Genomic DNA, 16,717 nt, shown 5'->3' with positions numbered 1-16,717 from the left:
GAGAAAGATAACTAACAAACCTTATGGATAACTAACCTTAATGGTTGGAGAAGGGAACAGAGGTGATGAGGAAGTGATGCGTAGATATGGGGTCCAGGAGAGCAATGCGGAAGGACAGGTTATTGTAGGTTTTGCAAAAAGGATGCAAATGGCAGTGGTAAATACATATTTAAAGAAAAAAGAGGAACACAAAGTGACATATAAGAGCGGTGGAAGATGTTCTTAGCTGGACTATCTGCTGTGTGGAAGATGTATCTCTATCTAAAGGAGATTAGGGACTTCAAGGTGGTTGCAAGTAAGTGCAGCTATTGGGGACAGTGGTGGCTCAATTGGTTAAGGCTAGGTTACTGATCGTAAAGTCAGCGGTTCGAGCTCCAGCAATGCTAAGTTGGCACTGTTGAGCCCTTGAGCAAGGCCCTTTCAACATCAGACCGTTTTATTTGTACAGTGGAACCTCAGATTGCAAGTAACACTATTTGCAAGCGTTTTGCAAGACGAGCAAGTCTTGGTTTAAGGGTACCAAGCATCATGTAGCACGCATGCGCTTCTGTTTTGATGCAGAGCGTCACATGAACACAACTGAGCCATGGTTATTCTCTCTTTTGCGCTGCAGAATTGTGGGTAATCGTCTCCTCTGCTCGGCCCTTGTGTGCGTCTCTTACTGGTATAATCAACATCCGTGCATGTGTGTACTGTTTGTTATAACACTGTGATATGTGTAACGCACAGGGTGTGCATAAAGCATCTTTTATTTTGTGTTTGTGCGAGTACAGCGATCGTGTACTGTTTTAATTTTAACACACGTGTGCACGTGTGTAAAGCAAAAGAAAGTCTTATTAGAGAGGACAAAGATCCATTTTCTCTTTCCCTTTCTGTGTCAGCCTGCTGTTATGTGTGTGAATGCGCGTCATTGGCAGTGTTGGGTGTAACGCGTTACAAAGTAATGTGTTAGAGTACTTAGATTACTCGTTACATCAAAAAAATAATCCAAAGCGTGGTATGTAATCCGTGAGCCAGACAGCAGTCATTATCAATCCGTTAGTGTATGTGTGAAAATGGTCCTACAAGCCCCACCCCCCCTCTGTTATACCCCTATCTCACCTGTGCGGTTTGACTATGCGTGGATGCGTGACCGATGCATGGAAAGATGGAAACTTAATCACAGCGCCAAAACTTGCGGTAAATCATGATGAACCATACTTAAGGCTACTGCGTGAAACCACGTAGGTGAGATGGGGGTATTAGTAGTTAACAGATTATGGGCCAAACTTGGCTGAGTGATGATGGTAGAATAATTATAAAGGTCTTGATTAAAAACAACATGCATGAGGAATCACAAAGGAGTTTTCAGTTTTTGCAATGGAAAAGTACTCAAACTAGTTACTTTTATCAGAAGGTAACGCTGTAATGTAACTGATTACATATAAAGTAATTTTTTTATGTAATTAGACATTACTTTAAAAAGTAACATTCCCCTGCACATTGGACACCATGCCCCTTCACACACACCCACCTCTTCCCTTGACACACACACTCTAAAGAAAACACTGCTCTGTTGCAAATCTTTTTTAAAGTGCAGATTAATTTGTATTATTTCTACTTTACGGCAGTGATTCCGTTAGTGTGCGCTCACACAAGTGTCAGAGATGTTTCTTGTTAGTTTTCCCGATGAGGCGGTCATTCCACATCGTAGTTCCTCCCCCTTCTCAAATAAGAGACGAGGAGGGGTTACTGTGTAAGACAAGAAGAGGAAGAGGCTGTCGCACAAACACACACATGCACATACACAGCGCTTGCGCGCACAAACACACACACATACACAGCGCGTGAGCACATAAAAATATACACGGCACAGACAAACACTAAAGGAAACACTTATCTGTCTGGATTTATTTTTACTTTTTTAAAGATAAAGTGCAGGTTAATTTGTTTTATTTTTTGTATAAATTATTTTTATGTATATATTTTTTGGGGTTGTGGAACGAATAATCTGAGTTTCCATTATTCCTTAAGGGGGAAATTTGCTTTGATTTACAGGTGTTTTGAAATACAAACACTCTTCCGGAACGAATTATGCTTGTAATCCAAGGTTCTACTGTATTGATAAATAAAACATGATCATTTTTTAACCAAAATGTAGTTACACACTAAAACACTTTTCCCTTCTCTTTTATAATTGAATTTAAGAGGTTTTTAAAAATTTATATTTTTTTCCTGTGTGCGTCTGTGTGTCCCTGCAGTTCATCCTGAGGTGTCATTGTTCCATAAACACTCTCCTTCTCCAGAGGTGGTGTGTCACGCTACAGGTTTCTTCCCCAAAGCACTAAACACCACCTGGCAGAAGGACGGAGAGGACGTGCATGAGGACGTGGAGCTCAGAGAGACGTTACCCAACCAGGATGGAAGCTTCCAGAGGAGAAGCATTCTGAAAGTCCCAGCTGAGGAGCTGCAGAAACACACCTACACCTGCGTGGTTCAGCACAGCAGCTTGGAGAAGGAGTTAGTGATGAATGTGAGCCAAATCATGAGAGGTCAGATAAAAACTTTTTTTATAAAACTAGAGATGTAGAAAGAAAAAAGCTGGTTATTTGTATATTTATACATCAAAGTTGTATAAAGCAAATAGTAAAGACTTTTCAGAGGAATGTGTAGTGTGTGCTGATTTAACAGGCGGACCACCGATTGCTATCATCATTGCTGTAGCTGGGACTTTCATCGCTCTCGTCACTGTTGTCGCTAGAATTGTGGTCTGGAAGAAGAAGAACTCTTGCGGGAGGATGAAGGAGACAAAGGTGAGCTGTTAGAAATTCAGACAAAGCAACCTGTACATTTTAGTATATAATGTAGATCAAATAGAATACACAGACTTTATTCAGTCAACATGCAGTTTCATTAAATCAGATAAAAAATACAGAACATAATATACAAGGAGATGTGGGGAAATAAAGTGTATGAATGCCGTCTTAGGGTCTATAGGCACCATTAGGCACCATTGCTTCGTACCATACCCAGGTTTGACTGCCCCTCCCCACTCCACACTGAGGGGTTTTACATTAGTAATGTTGTTCCATGGGCTTGCATATACACAGTCTACAGTACAGTAGGTGCAGCTGGTTTGCAATTGGTTTGCAGCCTCAATATTATTGATATTTTAAGAATTATTTCAAGAGTTACCTACTCGCATTTTAACTAGGAGCTAGAAATCATTGAAATGAGCAATGTGAAAGCTGATTTCTTGCTGCAACACAAAGTCTTTGTTCTGATTTTACAGATAAAGGATCAAGCAAACTAGTCGTAAAGGTGGCCTCACATTTGCCTCTAGAATACTCTGGAATACAGCGAGGTTCATGGTCGACTCAATGACTATAAGTTGTCCAGGTCCTGTGGCGGCAAAAACAAGTCAAAATCATCAGCCCTCCACTACAGTGGGTATGAGGTGGTTCTGCTATAATGCAGTTGGTTTTAAACCAAACTTGCCACTGGCTATTAAGGACGACTTCTAATTGTGATGTTATGAATCCTAACATTTAACATGCTCAGGGAGGCCTATAGGGTCTGAGATGTACAATAGTTGATAGAAATAGCAAAAAAAAAAAAAAATCATTCCTTAGTTGAATGTTCCTGGGTCCTTCAATTCTTTGTGCATTTTTATATGCTTTTCTGCTTATCATAGTTGTAAAGAGTAATTATTTATTTATTATGGTACTATAGACTTCCTCTTAGCTCAGCAGTATGTCCATTCTCTTCTAATCTTTCTCATTAACGAGGTATTTCAGGCTGCAGATGATCCCATCACAGGATGTTCTGAAATTCATGTTTATGTTAGGATTCAGTATTTATATATGCAGTCATTGTATTTGACATTGACTGGACAATCATGGACACATTCATGCAATACATATTTACATATCTGAAACCATTGCACGTCACTTTCATAAGTCACTTTATACAATACATGTTTATATTTCTGCCATTGCACATGACACTTTGCCACTTTAAAATATTTTAATGCCACTTAAAACATTATATATATATATATATATATATATATATATATATATATATATATATATATATATTCTCCCCATATTCCTATATTTTTATATTTTGTAATATTTTTATTATGCCCTTATTTGTACAGTTTGTTTATTTTACTAGTTACATTTTTTTGTATTTTATTTCTTTTTATTAATATTTATTCCTTATATATAGTTTTTATTTTCTTTTTAAGGTCACCGGCGGTCGTACAAGCATTTCACTACATTTCGTACTGTGTATGACTGTGTATGTGACAAATAAAATTTGAATTTGAAATTGAAATTTGTAAGTCTATAAAACATTAACTATTTTCAATTTCTGTAAATATTTCAATAATATTTATTGTAAATTTTTAGTAACTAAGTTACTAGTATCTTGATGCCCTTGTATATTTCCTTGAATTTGTAGTGAATACAAATCTTTAATCAATCTTTAGTGAATCTTTAATTGCTGTAAATAAATGTGAAAAGATACTGGTTGCTCTGTCACATTGGGCTCTCAGTTCAGGTCTTTTACACGCCCCCACCACAGTTTCGGAACATGTGAGACAAACTACTGTTGTTTTAAACTTCCTGCAGGAAGAATAAAAATACAGTACATTGATCTGTCCATACATTTTTTTTAATTAAAATTAAACTTTTAATAATCGCCTGTAAATAGCCATAAGAAGTGCTGGAAAAGCATCGAGTGTAAGCTCGGCTGTGATTACTTGATTGCTGCTTAATTAAAAGACCAGGTCGATCTGGTTTCCGAACGCATCACAGTACAGACAGCGCTCATAAAGATAATGAATGACATTCATTTAAACTATAATCCTGGCAAAATATCAGTGCTGGTACTGCTAGATCTTATTGCTGCGTTTGACACTGTCAATCATAACATACGAAAACAAAGACTTCCTGGGATGGTACTAAAATTCAGGTCATACTTAGAAGGGAGAGGTTATTATGTAAGTATAGGATATACCAAGGGTTCACACAAAACAAGGGAAGTCGCCTTTAGCTATTATGCTGCCCGCAGTTGGAACCAGCTTCCAGAAGAGATCAGATGTGCTAAAACATTAGTCACATTTAAATCTAGACTTAAAACTTATCTGTTAAGCTGTGCGTTTATTGAATGAGCGCTGTGCTACGTCCGAACCGACTGCACTGTATTTTATGCTTATGTTATATTTTCAACTGTTTTATTTTTATTCTAAATCAAATTAAGTAGTTTTAAAAGCTTCACTGCAAACTGTTTATTATTTTCTATTTATTTTTATGATTATTTTCTTTTTTTTTAGGTAAAGCACTTTGAATTACCATTGTGTATGAAATGTGCTATACAGATAAACTTGCCTTGCGCGAGATAATGAGACACACAGTAAACACAATCAGCAGCACATTCCCCATGAGCAAACAGAGATCAGACAAAGAAACTGAGGAACTAAAGGCCTTAAATAGTGAAACTAATGAAAACATGGCACGTGAACCAAATCAAAACCAGGAAGTGAGCAGAACTGAACTATAAACTAAAAAAAAAAAGGTTAATAAAATGAATATAATTTAAAAAAATAATAATATAAATATAAATATAAATAAAAGAAAGGTTTTATGTTTTGCGAGTTATTGAGATTTCTGAATACCGGTCGCTTCAGGTCGTCTCAGCAACTGATGACGCGGCCTGAATCCTGAGTTCTGATTGGCCGGGAGTAAACACCGCGTAGCCCTTCGGCTGGTCTCGTGTCTGATTCTGTTCCGCGAGACTCCTGAGCGTTTCGTTCCTAATAAAGTCCTGAAAGATTGTTCGCGAAGATTTCGGCTGAAAATGTTACACGGTAGCGCAGTAACGAAAGTCCTGCTTCTTCTCACGATTTATGTTCATTTATCATCGGCAGGTGGGTTTAAAAAAGTATACATTCATTAACCAATTCATTAAATAATTTTATTCTTATATATATATATATCTTGCAGTTCAGATACGTAACACAGCAGTCTCGGGAAAAGACTGTGAACATTTAATGTAAGGCACTGCGGATTTATTCAGCAGATAAATGTAACTGGAATGAAGTGTTTACAGTTATACAGTAACACAGCCGAACCCACAGCTGACTGCCAAGTCAAGTTACTTTCATATTCAGGTTAATAAAGACATAGCAGTCAAGAACTTCAATACAGAACACGTGGTCACAGTTGACTTGGCTCATGGGAAGAGGAAGCTCAGTATGGTAAACTTATAAACTGCTGATTGGAACATAATGGATTGCAACCCCAACACTACCAAGCAAGTGTAGGGTGTTTGATCAAGACCTTCAACCCTCAAATAGATATACTTAAAAGCCTATCATGAATTAATATAGTGTGTGTGTGTGTGTGTGTGTGTGTGTGTGTGTGTGTGTATATGGGTAATTCTAGAATTGCGGGTACATTTCAAATAGAAAAAGAAGACAAAAAATAGTATTTTCTTTTTATGTTAAACTTTTTTTATTTTCATAGAACACACTTCAAATTTAATATTTTCAATATTTGCTGATCTTAAACTTGTAAGATTTTTAGAAATTATTCTGAAAATCAAAGTACGAACAGAAAAATCCGTCAACCACTAACATAGTTGACAATAACAGAGTTGACATTTTCCACCATTTTGTGCTTTAGCTCAAGATGCTAACCTCAAACCAGATACCACATGGCATGTCTAAAACAGAAATGTATGTATTTTCGTCATATTATTGTTTTTAAAAAAGTGAATGAGAGATTCACTGAAATATCACAATAACAGATTTGACAAAAATTATTCTACTATTGGTGTATCCTACACATTTTGTACATATTAATGAGAGAAGAATAATGACATACCTCAGTGCCTTCCAGATTTTCCCGCCAGAAGAAGTGACATCACTTGGAGCAAGTCACATGCTTTTTTTTATCAGTGCTTTAAAAATTGTTGTGCCTTTTTATAACAGAGTTAACAGAGTTGACCAGAACGACACAAAATGTATTTTTAATTACTAAAAATACAAATAATACAGAAAATAGATGTTTTATGCAACTGTTTACATAAATTAGTAGAGTAAACACACAAAAAAAGATTAAAATTAGACGTAATTATTTCATGATAATTGAAGCTTAATGTATGATTAAGGAGGCATAGACAGTCAAAAATAGGTATAGAGGGAGTCTTTAATTTAATATTTTCATGACAAAATGTTCCTTAATACACATATAAACATTATTTTTAGTGATAGCTTGATATAATTTGCGTAATTTTTCAAAACCCTCTTCAATAAATTTTTTGTTTTTGAAAAATAATTAAAGGTTTATCTCGGAGACGCAAAATGTACCCACAATTCTAGAATGACCCACATACAGCATATAGCATAGTACTCTGAGGTGGACTTCATGTTAATTTAAAGAAATGTTAATTCATGACTTTATGTTAATTTATCACCCAAATGAGGATGGGTTCCCTGATTAAGTCTGGTTCCTCTCAAGGTTTCTTCCTATTGCCATTTCAGGGAGTTTTTCCTTGCCACTGTTGCCGTCACACTTGGCCTGCTCATCAGGGACAATCTCATTATTATCTAGACCCATTTTTCTCACACATACACACTTGCATAAATTTTCTTTTCATTTTTGTGTAGCTGCTTTGAGACAATGACCATTGTTTAAAGCACTATATAAATAATATTGAATTGAATTGAATCTACACTTTTACAGATGTACACACTCTGCAGTTTTTCTTCACTGAAGTCACAGAAGTAAATTTTCCAGAATTTAGTCTTGTCGGCCTGCTGGATGGAGAACAGATTGTATACTACAACAGCAACAACAGGACAATGATCCCAAAGACAGATTGGATAAAGAAGGTCAAATCTGATGATCCAGGTTTCTGGGACAGTTTGACACTGCGAGCGCAAAGTGAGCAGGAGTGGTTCAAAGACCACATGACAACAGTAATGCAGAGCTTTAATCAGACTGAAGGTGAAACACACACAGAGCTTTTATCATTCATACACACAATAACTATATTCACAAACACACAAAATCACATCCATATCTTAAATAGAGTACATTCATTTAAGTCAAGAAGAGACAATCATATACAATTCAGTACACCGGACCACATGGTGCAATACAGATACGGCAGCAGCACATTAATTCAGTCAAAAACAAACACTTTGGGGAGACGATTGGAATATGATTGCAGTTCAAATAAATTTTGTAAGCAGTTTGTGCAAACGAGCAGAAAATGTATTGTAGATATTTATTTGGATCAACCAACCATATATACACTATCGTTCAATGGTTCAATGGTATCGTTGGGATGGTCTTCATGAGAGCCAGTTTTATTATGTTGCTTGACGGATTTTGCAAATGCATTTGACAATACTGTTCTTGACAAGAACTATTACAGAAAGGCTGACCTGTGTGTCTTAAAATAACAACTAACTGTTGTTTTTCTTGTTGTTACGTAATGACCTAATCCCATACTGTATGTGTTATTTTATAGTTTTGAAATCCCCAGTATCGTTGTAGAATATAGAAAATAAATCACTAAACAAAAAAAAAAAAGAAATTTGCAAGTGTTCAAAAACTTTTGAATGGTAGTGTATGTGTTAAAATGATCAGTTGTGTAAGGATCCCTTTTATAATAGTGTCAGTAAATTGTATTTTAATTGTCCAATAAGCATAAGAGATGAAAGGTGTAAACCAGTAAAGATCCTGGGAAGGGCATGGGAGGTGAATAGAATTACTGTTTAGAGAAATGCTTTTTTTTTGAAGCTGCTGAATATTGTTCCAGATCGGAGGGGGTATGATGGAGGGTGTCAGAAGAGGCAGCTACAGTGCTAATGGCTTTTCAGATAGACCTAGGGATGATTACCTTCTGCACACAAGCGAGATGGGTGCCAGTGGTCAGCTCCAGTGTACACACAACTCTGTGAAGAGCTCTGCAGTCGGATGCGTTGCAGTTCCCAGAGCAGATGGTAATAAAGTTTAACAGGACACTCTCAATGGTGCCCCTGTTGGAGGTTGCTAGGATGGGTGTAAAAAGGTATACATTTTTTAGCAGTCAGACAAAGTTCAGACACTGCTGGGCTCAGAGAGAGAACGGATGGTCCAGGAATAATCCCTTGCAATGTGGACTTCAAGTAAATTGATGCACTTCACTCAAATCACCATGGCATCATTGATACAAAGTGGGAATTGAAAGAATATGTAATGACAATAAAGTTAGTCAATTCAATTCAGTGTTGAGTTACACGTTGTCGGCCTTGCATCAATCTGCCAACCATGGCACTTTCTATATATAGGACACATTATCATTGTTTCTTATCAGCCTCACTACAGTGGCATTTTTTGTAAACTTGATGATATGCTACATACTGGAGCACCATAAACAGTAGTGGCCTCAGCTGGTGTGAGCAGCTAAGGCAAGATGTGAGCATCAGCTATTCTCTATTCTAACTCTCTATTCTCAAGACATGTGCTTCTCTACTACCCACAACAACCTGTGTCAAGTTGTATTCTACTACCATCTTAACCCTCCCCCCAGCTAAGAGGTAAATCTTAGTGATGTTTCTGCCCAGGGACTGTACCCACCCCTCGATCTGGGATGAAAGAAACCATCCCTTTTAAAAAAATGCATGACCTTAGCTGGTGCTCACTTTGCACTAGTGAGCTTATGAACCATTGCTTTAGGATCTGAAATGCTTGCTCAGATGCTTTGGGCCTTCACTCCTCGAGTCAGATTTGCTTTTTTTTTGAGAGAAATGAAAACAGTAAGGAGGCTAGAAAGGAGAAGTTAGGCAGAAATATTCTGTAGTACCCTGCCAACTCCAAGAAGGCACATACCTGTCATGGAGTTTTTTAATGCTTAGATTTTCTGGGGTTTCTGCAGGCCCCAGCCAATGGTAGTTGCCAACAGTGTCTTATAATAGTATAGGTATGTGTAATTTAATCCAAAACATGTTAAAAAAAAGCAAACCATTATCATTTAACTTAGGGCTACCATTCCAATATATATCGAGACCCATGTTCCATGTTTCATTGCTTAAGGGTCTTTTCATACTTGTTACTTTTCATAGTGTTATCAGGTAACGACCCTAAAGAAACCACTTAAATCCTTAAGAACATTGCAGCATCTTCAGCCAATTCACATTCACGCTTGTTCAACAACATTTCCTGTTAAACGAAGGATTGTTCAGTCAAGACTGCAAAAAAGCCTTGATGCACTAAAACAGGTTTAAGTCTTAAAATTCCTCATTGTGCCAGCTTTATAAGTGGCTACAGGAAAAATGTGGTGGAGTGTTGCTGCGAAAGGAGGATCTCCAAGCTATTACATTTAAACATAAAAAAAAAATTCCATTGCTGATAATTGCTGTGTGCATAATGAAGACTTTGAAAGTTCAATTGTTTGGATGTTATTTAGTGACATTGTGGTTATTTATAACTTGGACTTAGGAGATAATGAGCCCATTTTGATGAACTGCCCCAATGCCCCGATACTTTTTACTGTAAAAAAAAAAAAAAAAAAATGTAATGTTAAGAGATCTTTACTGAGTATGCTATATATGTGTGTGTGTGTGTGTGCGCGCATCTCAATGAATTAGAAGAATATCATCAAAAAGACCAATATATATGTTACAAGTGTTTATTTCTTTAAATAAAACAAATCGTTATTTTAGGAAAGTAGAATATTACTTTAAACCAAAATAAAATAAATATATATTTTAAGACAAAAATGTTGGACTACAGAAAAGTAGGAACATGTACAGCACTCAGTACTTGATCAGGGCTCATTTTGCATTAATTACTGCAGCAATGCGTCTGTGTCTCTGCTGAGGTGTTATGAAAGCCCAGGATGCTCTGATAGTAGCCTTCTGCTCTTCTGCATTGTTAAGTCTGGTGTCTCACATGTTCCTCTTTACAATATCACATAGATTCTTTATGGGGTTTAGGTCAGGCGAGTTTGCTGGCCAATCAAGCACAGGGGTATCGTGGTACTTAAACCAGATTTTAATTCAATTTCAATAAAATTTTATTTGTATAGCGCTTTTAACAATTGTCAATGTCGCAAATGAGCTTGCAAGATTAGTACTTTTGGCAGTGTGGCTAGGTGCCAAGTCCTCCTGGAAAATTAAATCAGCATTTCCATAAAGCTGGTCAGCAGATGGATGCATAAAGTGCTCTAAAACTTCCTTGTTGACACGGCTCTCCAAACCATCAGCGACTGTGCAAACTTTACACTGGTCCTCAAGCAACTTGGATTCTGTGCCTCTCCTCTGTTCCTTAAGACTCCTTGAAATCCAAATAAATGCCAAATTTACTTCAATCTAAAAAGAGGATTTGGCCAATGAGCAACACTCCACTTTGTTTTTGGCCCAGGTAAGGCGCCTCTGATGTCTCAGGTTCAAGAGAGACTTGACACAAGAGATGCGACAGTTGTAGCCCATGTCCTGGATACATCTGGTGTGATGGCTCTTGAAGCACTGACTCCAGCTGCAGTCCACTCCTTCCTTTCGTCCTCAATCCTCTCAAAGCTGCAGTTATCCCTGTTGCTTGTGTACCTTTTTCTGTTCAGGGTGTCAATGATTTTCTAATGTCAACTTCCCGATGATGGTGTAGCCTACTGAACCAGACTGAGAGACCATTTAAAGGCTCAGGCTTTAAGTGGCTTTGTAGATGTTTTGAGTTAATTAAATGATTAGAGTGTGACACCATGAGTCTTCAATACTAAATTTTGGGTTTTCATTAGCTGTATGCCATAATCCTCAAAATGTAAAGAAATAAACACTTTAAATATATCAGTCTGTGCGCAATGAATCCATATAACATGGGAGTTTCACTCTTTGTATGCATGCAGGAGTTCACACAGCGCAGTTCATGTTCGGCTGTGAACTCGATGATGATGGCATCACTAGAGGACACAGTCAATATGGGTATGACGGAGAAGATTTCATCAGTCTGGATATGAAAACTGTCACCTGGACTGCAGCCCATGATGGAGCTCTAACAACCAAACATATTTGGGAGTCTACAGGACATGAGGCTGAATACTGTAAGGACTACCTCAAGTTTGAGTGCATTGAATCACTAAAAAAGTTTCTCATTTACGGCAACGAGACTCTGAAAAGGAAAGGTAAAGTGTGTTTTTTGCTTTATTTTTAATTGCATATAAAATCTTTTAAAAATGAGTAAATCATATGAAGTTTTGTAATATTGATGTGTGTGTGTTTCTGCAGCTGTTCCCATGTTGTTGGTGTTCAAGAAACGCTCTCCTTCTCCAGAGGTGGTCTGTCATGCTACAGGTTTCTTCCCCAAAGCAGTGATGATCACCTGGCAGAAGGACGGAGAGGACGTGCATGAGGACGTGGAGCTCAGAGAGACGTTACATAACCAGGATGGAAGTTTCCAGAAGAGGAGCATTCTGAAAGTCCCAGCTGAGGAGCTGCAGAAACACACCTACACCTGCGTGGTTCAGCACAGCAGCTTGGAGAAGGAGTTAGTGCGAGAAGTACCAAAAGGTCCTAATAAACTAGAGCTGTAGAGAGTGAAAGTTGATTTCTGGCTGCAGCAGATAATAAAGACTCTGTGTTGATTTAACAGGTGGAGGATCAGGTGGAGAACCTCTTTCTTACATCATTGGTATAGTCATGATTGTTGCAGCACTAGTTGTCATTGCTGCTGGAATTGTCCTCTGGAAGAAGAAGAAGTCTGGTGAGTAATGGAAGGAGATTTTCAGAAAACAAATGTTAAGATTTTTTTTTTCTGATACTGACATGCCTTAGGTTAGGATATTTACTTTAGGTGCAGTTTTTATGTAGGTTAAATACAATATACAACTTCTATAGTAACTGTTTGTGAATCTTCTGCATTTCAGACTTTAAACCTGTTTCACAATCCTCGGTGATCTGTAAGTCAGCCTGTGATTCTTACATTCAACAGATTGCTTGATTGTAATGTCTAGCACAAAGGTTTAGACAGAATGCTTGAATGTTTTACAGCCTGTGAAGAAGATTCCTCGTCAATCAACTCTTAAAGTGCATACAGAGGCCAAAGGAAGGAGTGTCCATGAACAGCAAGTCTTGCCTTAACAAAGACGTCTGACAGGGGAGCAAGTTGCTAATTAAATTTGTTACTTTACAACAATACTAAACAACAATAATAAAATACTGCACACAAATGTACACTAAAATTATTGGCACCTAGCAAACTTTCCTTTAAACATCCTTTAAACATTTTAACAGATTGACCTTTTTAAGAATTTGATTACAGTTGCATTTTTTTTCCTCTAGGTGTGAACGTACATTGCTTATAAGTTAAAAGCAAGTTTAATAAAAGTAATTTGCTTATCACCAGTCATTTCGGACCTTTGACCTTAAATAGCAACCACATTCGGACCTTTGAATATTAAGTTTGAAATCCCCTGCCTTATAGCATGAACAGTAAAGTGAATGAGATTTATTCTCTCTGTAAATTATTTTGATTATTCAGTTTGTGGTCACATGTTTCATTATTACAGACGGACACACAGTAATGTACTCTGTAGATGAGCTGAAATATTTGATTATTAATAGATTGTCTTAAGTTGTTTAGTTCCTAATTGAATGTGTGCAAACTTGCTGCTTTTGACATCCTCGACCAGTGGCAAGTGTCAACACAATATACTGTATATGGCCTGAGATAAAGTAGTGAATGATGTTTTCCTAAACTTTATTAAGCCACTTCTTTAATCCACTTTAATTGAGAATATTCACTAGTACTCCTGTGTATGTTTTTACTGTATATATTTTTTACCTGTATGAATTTAGTAAAATTTAGAATGTTTCTCCTGTGTTAAAAGAATGTACAACTCTACCATGAAAGGTATTATGTTTTTTAAAAAATAAACCTTTATTTGATTAATATTATTTCTTTATATCATTACTTTGTTTGGCTCTTTTAAACGCTAGAGCAATAGCGAACAAAATGTTCATTATAAACAATTTCATAAAATTGCGTAAGTTGGAATTCATTTTTCTTTGGGAGACGTGGGTGAAACCAGGTGAGTTGAGTGCATTTACTGAACTTCTGCCCCCCGATTGTTTATTTTTTAACTCCCCCGGACCTCAGGCCGTGGTGGTGGACTAGCCACAGTCTTTAATTTAGACTATCTCTGCAAATTACTACCTGCAGACTTCTTCTCCAGCTTCGAGCTTCAGACCTTTGTTATAAATTTTAAATTTCCTGTTCTCTGTGCTCTGATTTATCGCCCACCAAAATTTAACAAGGATTTTATTAAAGACTTTACTGACTTTTTAACGGATATAGCATTCAATTATGATAGATTTCTTATTCTTGGTGATTTTAACACCCATGTCTGCTGTGAATCTAAACCTTTAGTCAATGAGTTTCTCAGTCTTGTTGATTTTTACCTCAATCGGTGAATGCCGCAACACATTAGAAAGGGGCACACATTAGATCTTGTATTGTCATATGGTTTAGATCTGTCCGACATTGAGATATACAACACAGGTATATCGGACCATTTTGTGGTTTTATTCACTGTCACGTTGCCATCCACCTGCGTTAAACCTCGCGCTCCGGCTCTACGTGTGCGCACCATTAACTCTTCAACTGCTGCTCATTTCTCTCTTGCTTTTAACGACTCTGTGCACTTTACTAGTGATTGTAGTAATCTCAACACGGATGAACTGCTTGAACTGTTAAACTCCACATGTTCTTATATTCTGGACTTAGTAGCTTCTATGAGGATTAAACGCTCTAAACCAGTGACTGACCCGTGGCCGAATGAGACCACACGCACTCTCAGACGCTCGTGCAAGTGGAAAAAGGACAATCTTCAGGTTTCACTAAACATCTTCAAAAACAGCCTTCAGGAATATCAGAGAGCAGTAAAAACAGCAAAATCACATTACTTTTCAGAGGTGGTGTCAAACAATAGTCAAAAACCGCATGTTCTTTTTAATACTCTAAATAGCTTAATTAATCCTTCTGATTCTAGCACTGAAACTGTCTCATAAGAGTGTTTGACTATTTGCTTTTAGCTGCTGACTCTGGTAATTCTGCCATTCTGGTTTTATTGGACCTGACTGCAGCTTTTGACACAGTAGACCATAACATCCTTTTATCACCCCTCGAGACATGCGTTGGAATTTAAGGTTCTGTTCTTAAATGATTCCAATCAAACCTGTCAAACAGGAGTTTCTCAGTCCATCTAGGGAAGTATTCATCCACAGTGTCTTCTCTTGGCTGTGGGGTACCTCAAGGCTCCATCTTAGGTCCAATTCTCTTCTCACTGTATATGCTTTAATTGGGGTCCATTTTCAGGAAGCATAAAATCGCCTTCCACTGTTTTGCTGATGATCTTCAAATCTATCTGTTTATCCCAACAAATACTCATCCATCTATTCAGACCTTATTGAACTATCTCAGAGATGTTCAAACATGGATGTAGATAAAATTTTTCACTCTGAACAAAAGTAAAACAGAAACGATTGTTTTTGGAAAGTCTAATCTCCTTAGTGGTTATGACAGTGTCATTGGATCGCTGGAATCTTTGTCTCATCAGTCTGCCAGAAATCCTGTGGTAATTTTTGACTCTGCCTTTAAGTTGAATGAACAGATCAGCTCAGTAGTAAGGTCCAGCTTTTTCCAACTTCGACTTCTTAGTAAAGTTAAGCGCTATATCCCCCCTGAACAGTTTGAGACAGTAATTCATGCTTTTATCACATCATGCCTTGACTACTGTAACTCATTATATATAGGTCTCAGTCAGTCATAACTTCAACAGCTACAAGCCGTTCAAAATGCAGTAGCTCGCCTTTTGACTGGGAAGAGAAAACATGATCAATTGAAAGCCGCCTTTTCGGTAGTAGCCCCCAGCCTTTGGAACAGCCTCCCTTTGCAGTTGTGACCCGGCCAGAGCCCATATAGAGTACCTGCAGACTTTTACTTTATACTTGTACAGCACTTTGGTTAGCGGAAGTTGTTTTAAATGTGCTTTATAAATAAATTTGATTGATTGATTGACTGATATTACAGCTTACCGGTGCACCTTACAGTTTCTACAGTTATTTAAGTTTCCATAGAAACAGTATATTCTTATTATTTTTACCTCGTTAATACCACTTAATGTGCACTTTTCACATTCTCACCTAATAATAATAATAATAATAATAATTACATTAATAAAATTTATCAACACTGGTGGAGCTGGTGACTGACAGCAAGCAACAGTTAATTAACAGGGGTGAAAGCATTTTTTAATTCTTAATAGTACTATGTAGCCAAAAAAAATTTAGCCAATATTTCCACTTATTCCATGTTAGAATATCAGATCATATAAATAAACTTCATACTCGTATACTATAAATTAAGTAAAAGTCAGTAAAAAAGTGAGTAGACCCTAAACTACTACTTTTAGTGCAATGATGTATAAAATTTAGTAAATGTAATAAAAACCAAAAGTTAAGGTAATGGTTAAGTGAAAATTAATAAAGTAACTGGGAAGAAAAAACTATAAAACAAGACTAATATTTAACAAACAAATGTGCTACATTTACTTAATATTTAATTAGAATTTAATTCATACTGGTCTAAAACATAATTAATATTTTACTGTACACTTACTTAATTTTTAAACTATATTTATCCTTTACTCAAAGAGTATTTTAATTCAGGCCAATACATGTAATGTC

At 36.9% G+C, this 16,717-nt stretch overlaps 2 protein-coding genes across 2 annotated transcripts; both read left to right on the top strand.

Annotated features, from left to right (window-relative positions):
- Positions 1 to 249: 249 nt before the first annotated feature.
- LOC128509728 (BOLA class I histocompatibility antigen, alpha chain BL3-7-like) lies at positions 250 to 2,804 on the top strand. The gene is made up of 3 exons (XM_053481563.1): positions 250 to 295; positions 2,241 to 2,531; positions 2,671 to 2,804. The coding sequence occupies exons 1-3, from the start codon at positions 250 to 252 to the stop codon at positions 2,802 to 2,804; spliced, it is 471 nt and encodes a 156-aa protein (XP_053337538.1).
- A 3,011-nt stretch (positions 2,805 to 5,815) lies between these two features.
- Positions 5,816 to 13,322, top strand: LOC128509175 (BOLA class I histocompatibility antigen, alpha chain BL3-7-like). Its single transcript, XM_053480794.1, has 7 exons — positions 5,816 to 5,914; positions 7,734 to 7,997; positions 11,881 to 12,156; positions 12,260 to 12,541; positions 12,624 to 12,734; positions 12,898 to 12,930; positions 13,022 to 13,322. Exons 1-7 carry the CDS (start codon positions 5,845 to 5,847, stop codon positions 13,054 to 13,056), a joined length of 1,071 nt encoding a protein of 356 aa, XP_053336769.1. The 5' UTR covers positions 5,816 to 5,844; the 3' UTR covers positions 13,057 to 13,322.
- Positions 13,323 to 16,717: the final 3,395 nt, after the last annotated feature.

The sequence above is a fragment of the Clarias gariepinus genome, chromosome 21 (genome assembly GCF_024256425.1).
Source record: "Clarias gariepinus isolate MV-2021 ecotype Netherlands chromosome 21, CGAR_prim_01v2, whole genome shotgun sequence".
In the NCBI taxonomy this organism is placed as follows: domain Eukaryota; kingdom Metazoa; phylum Chordata; class Actinopteri; order Siluriformes; family Clariidae; genus Clarias; species Clarias gariepinus.
Note: the sequence above shows the minus strand (reverse complement) of the source record. Positions and strands in the feature narration are given on the sequence as shown.

Bases quoted from the DNA above. Each gene is read 5' to 3' on its own strand.
- LOC128509728 (XM_053481563.1), top strand. From the start codon at position 250: ATGTATCTCTATCTAAAGGAGATTAGGGACTTCAAGGTGGTTGCAA. The intron at 296-2,240 runs GTAAGTGCAGCT...GTGTCCCTGCAG, and splicing joins GGACTTCAAGGTGGTTGCAA to TTCATCCTGAGGTGTCATTG. The intron at 2,532-2,670 runs GTCAGATAAAAA...CTGATTTAACAG, and splicing joins TGTGAGCCAAATCATGAGAG to GCGGACCACCGATTGCTATC.
- LOC128509175 (XM_053480794.1), top strand. From the start codon at position 5,845: ATGTTACACGGTAGCGCAGTAACGAAAGTCCTGCTTCTTCTCACGATT. The intron at 12,157-12,259 runs GTAAAGTGTGTT...GTGTTTCTGCAG, and splicing joins CGAGACTCTGAAAAGGAAAG to CTGTTCCCATGTTGTTGGTG. The intron at 12,542-12,623 runs GTCCTAATAAAC...TTGATTTAACAG, and splicing joins AGTGCGAGAAGTACCAAAAG to GTGGAGGATCAGGTGGAGAA.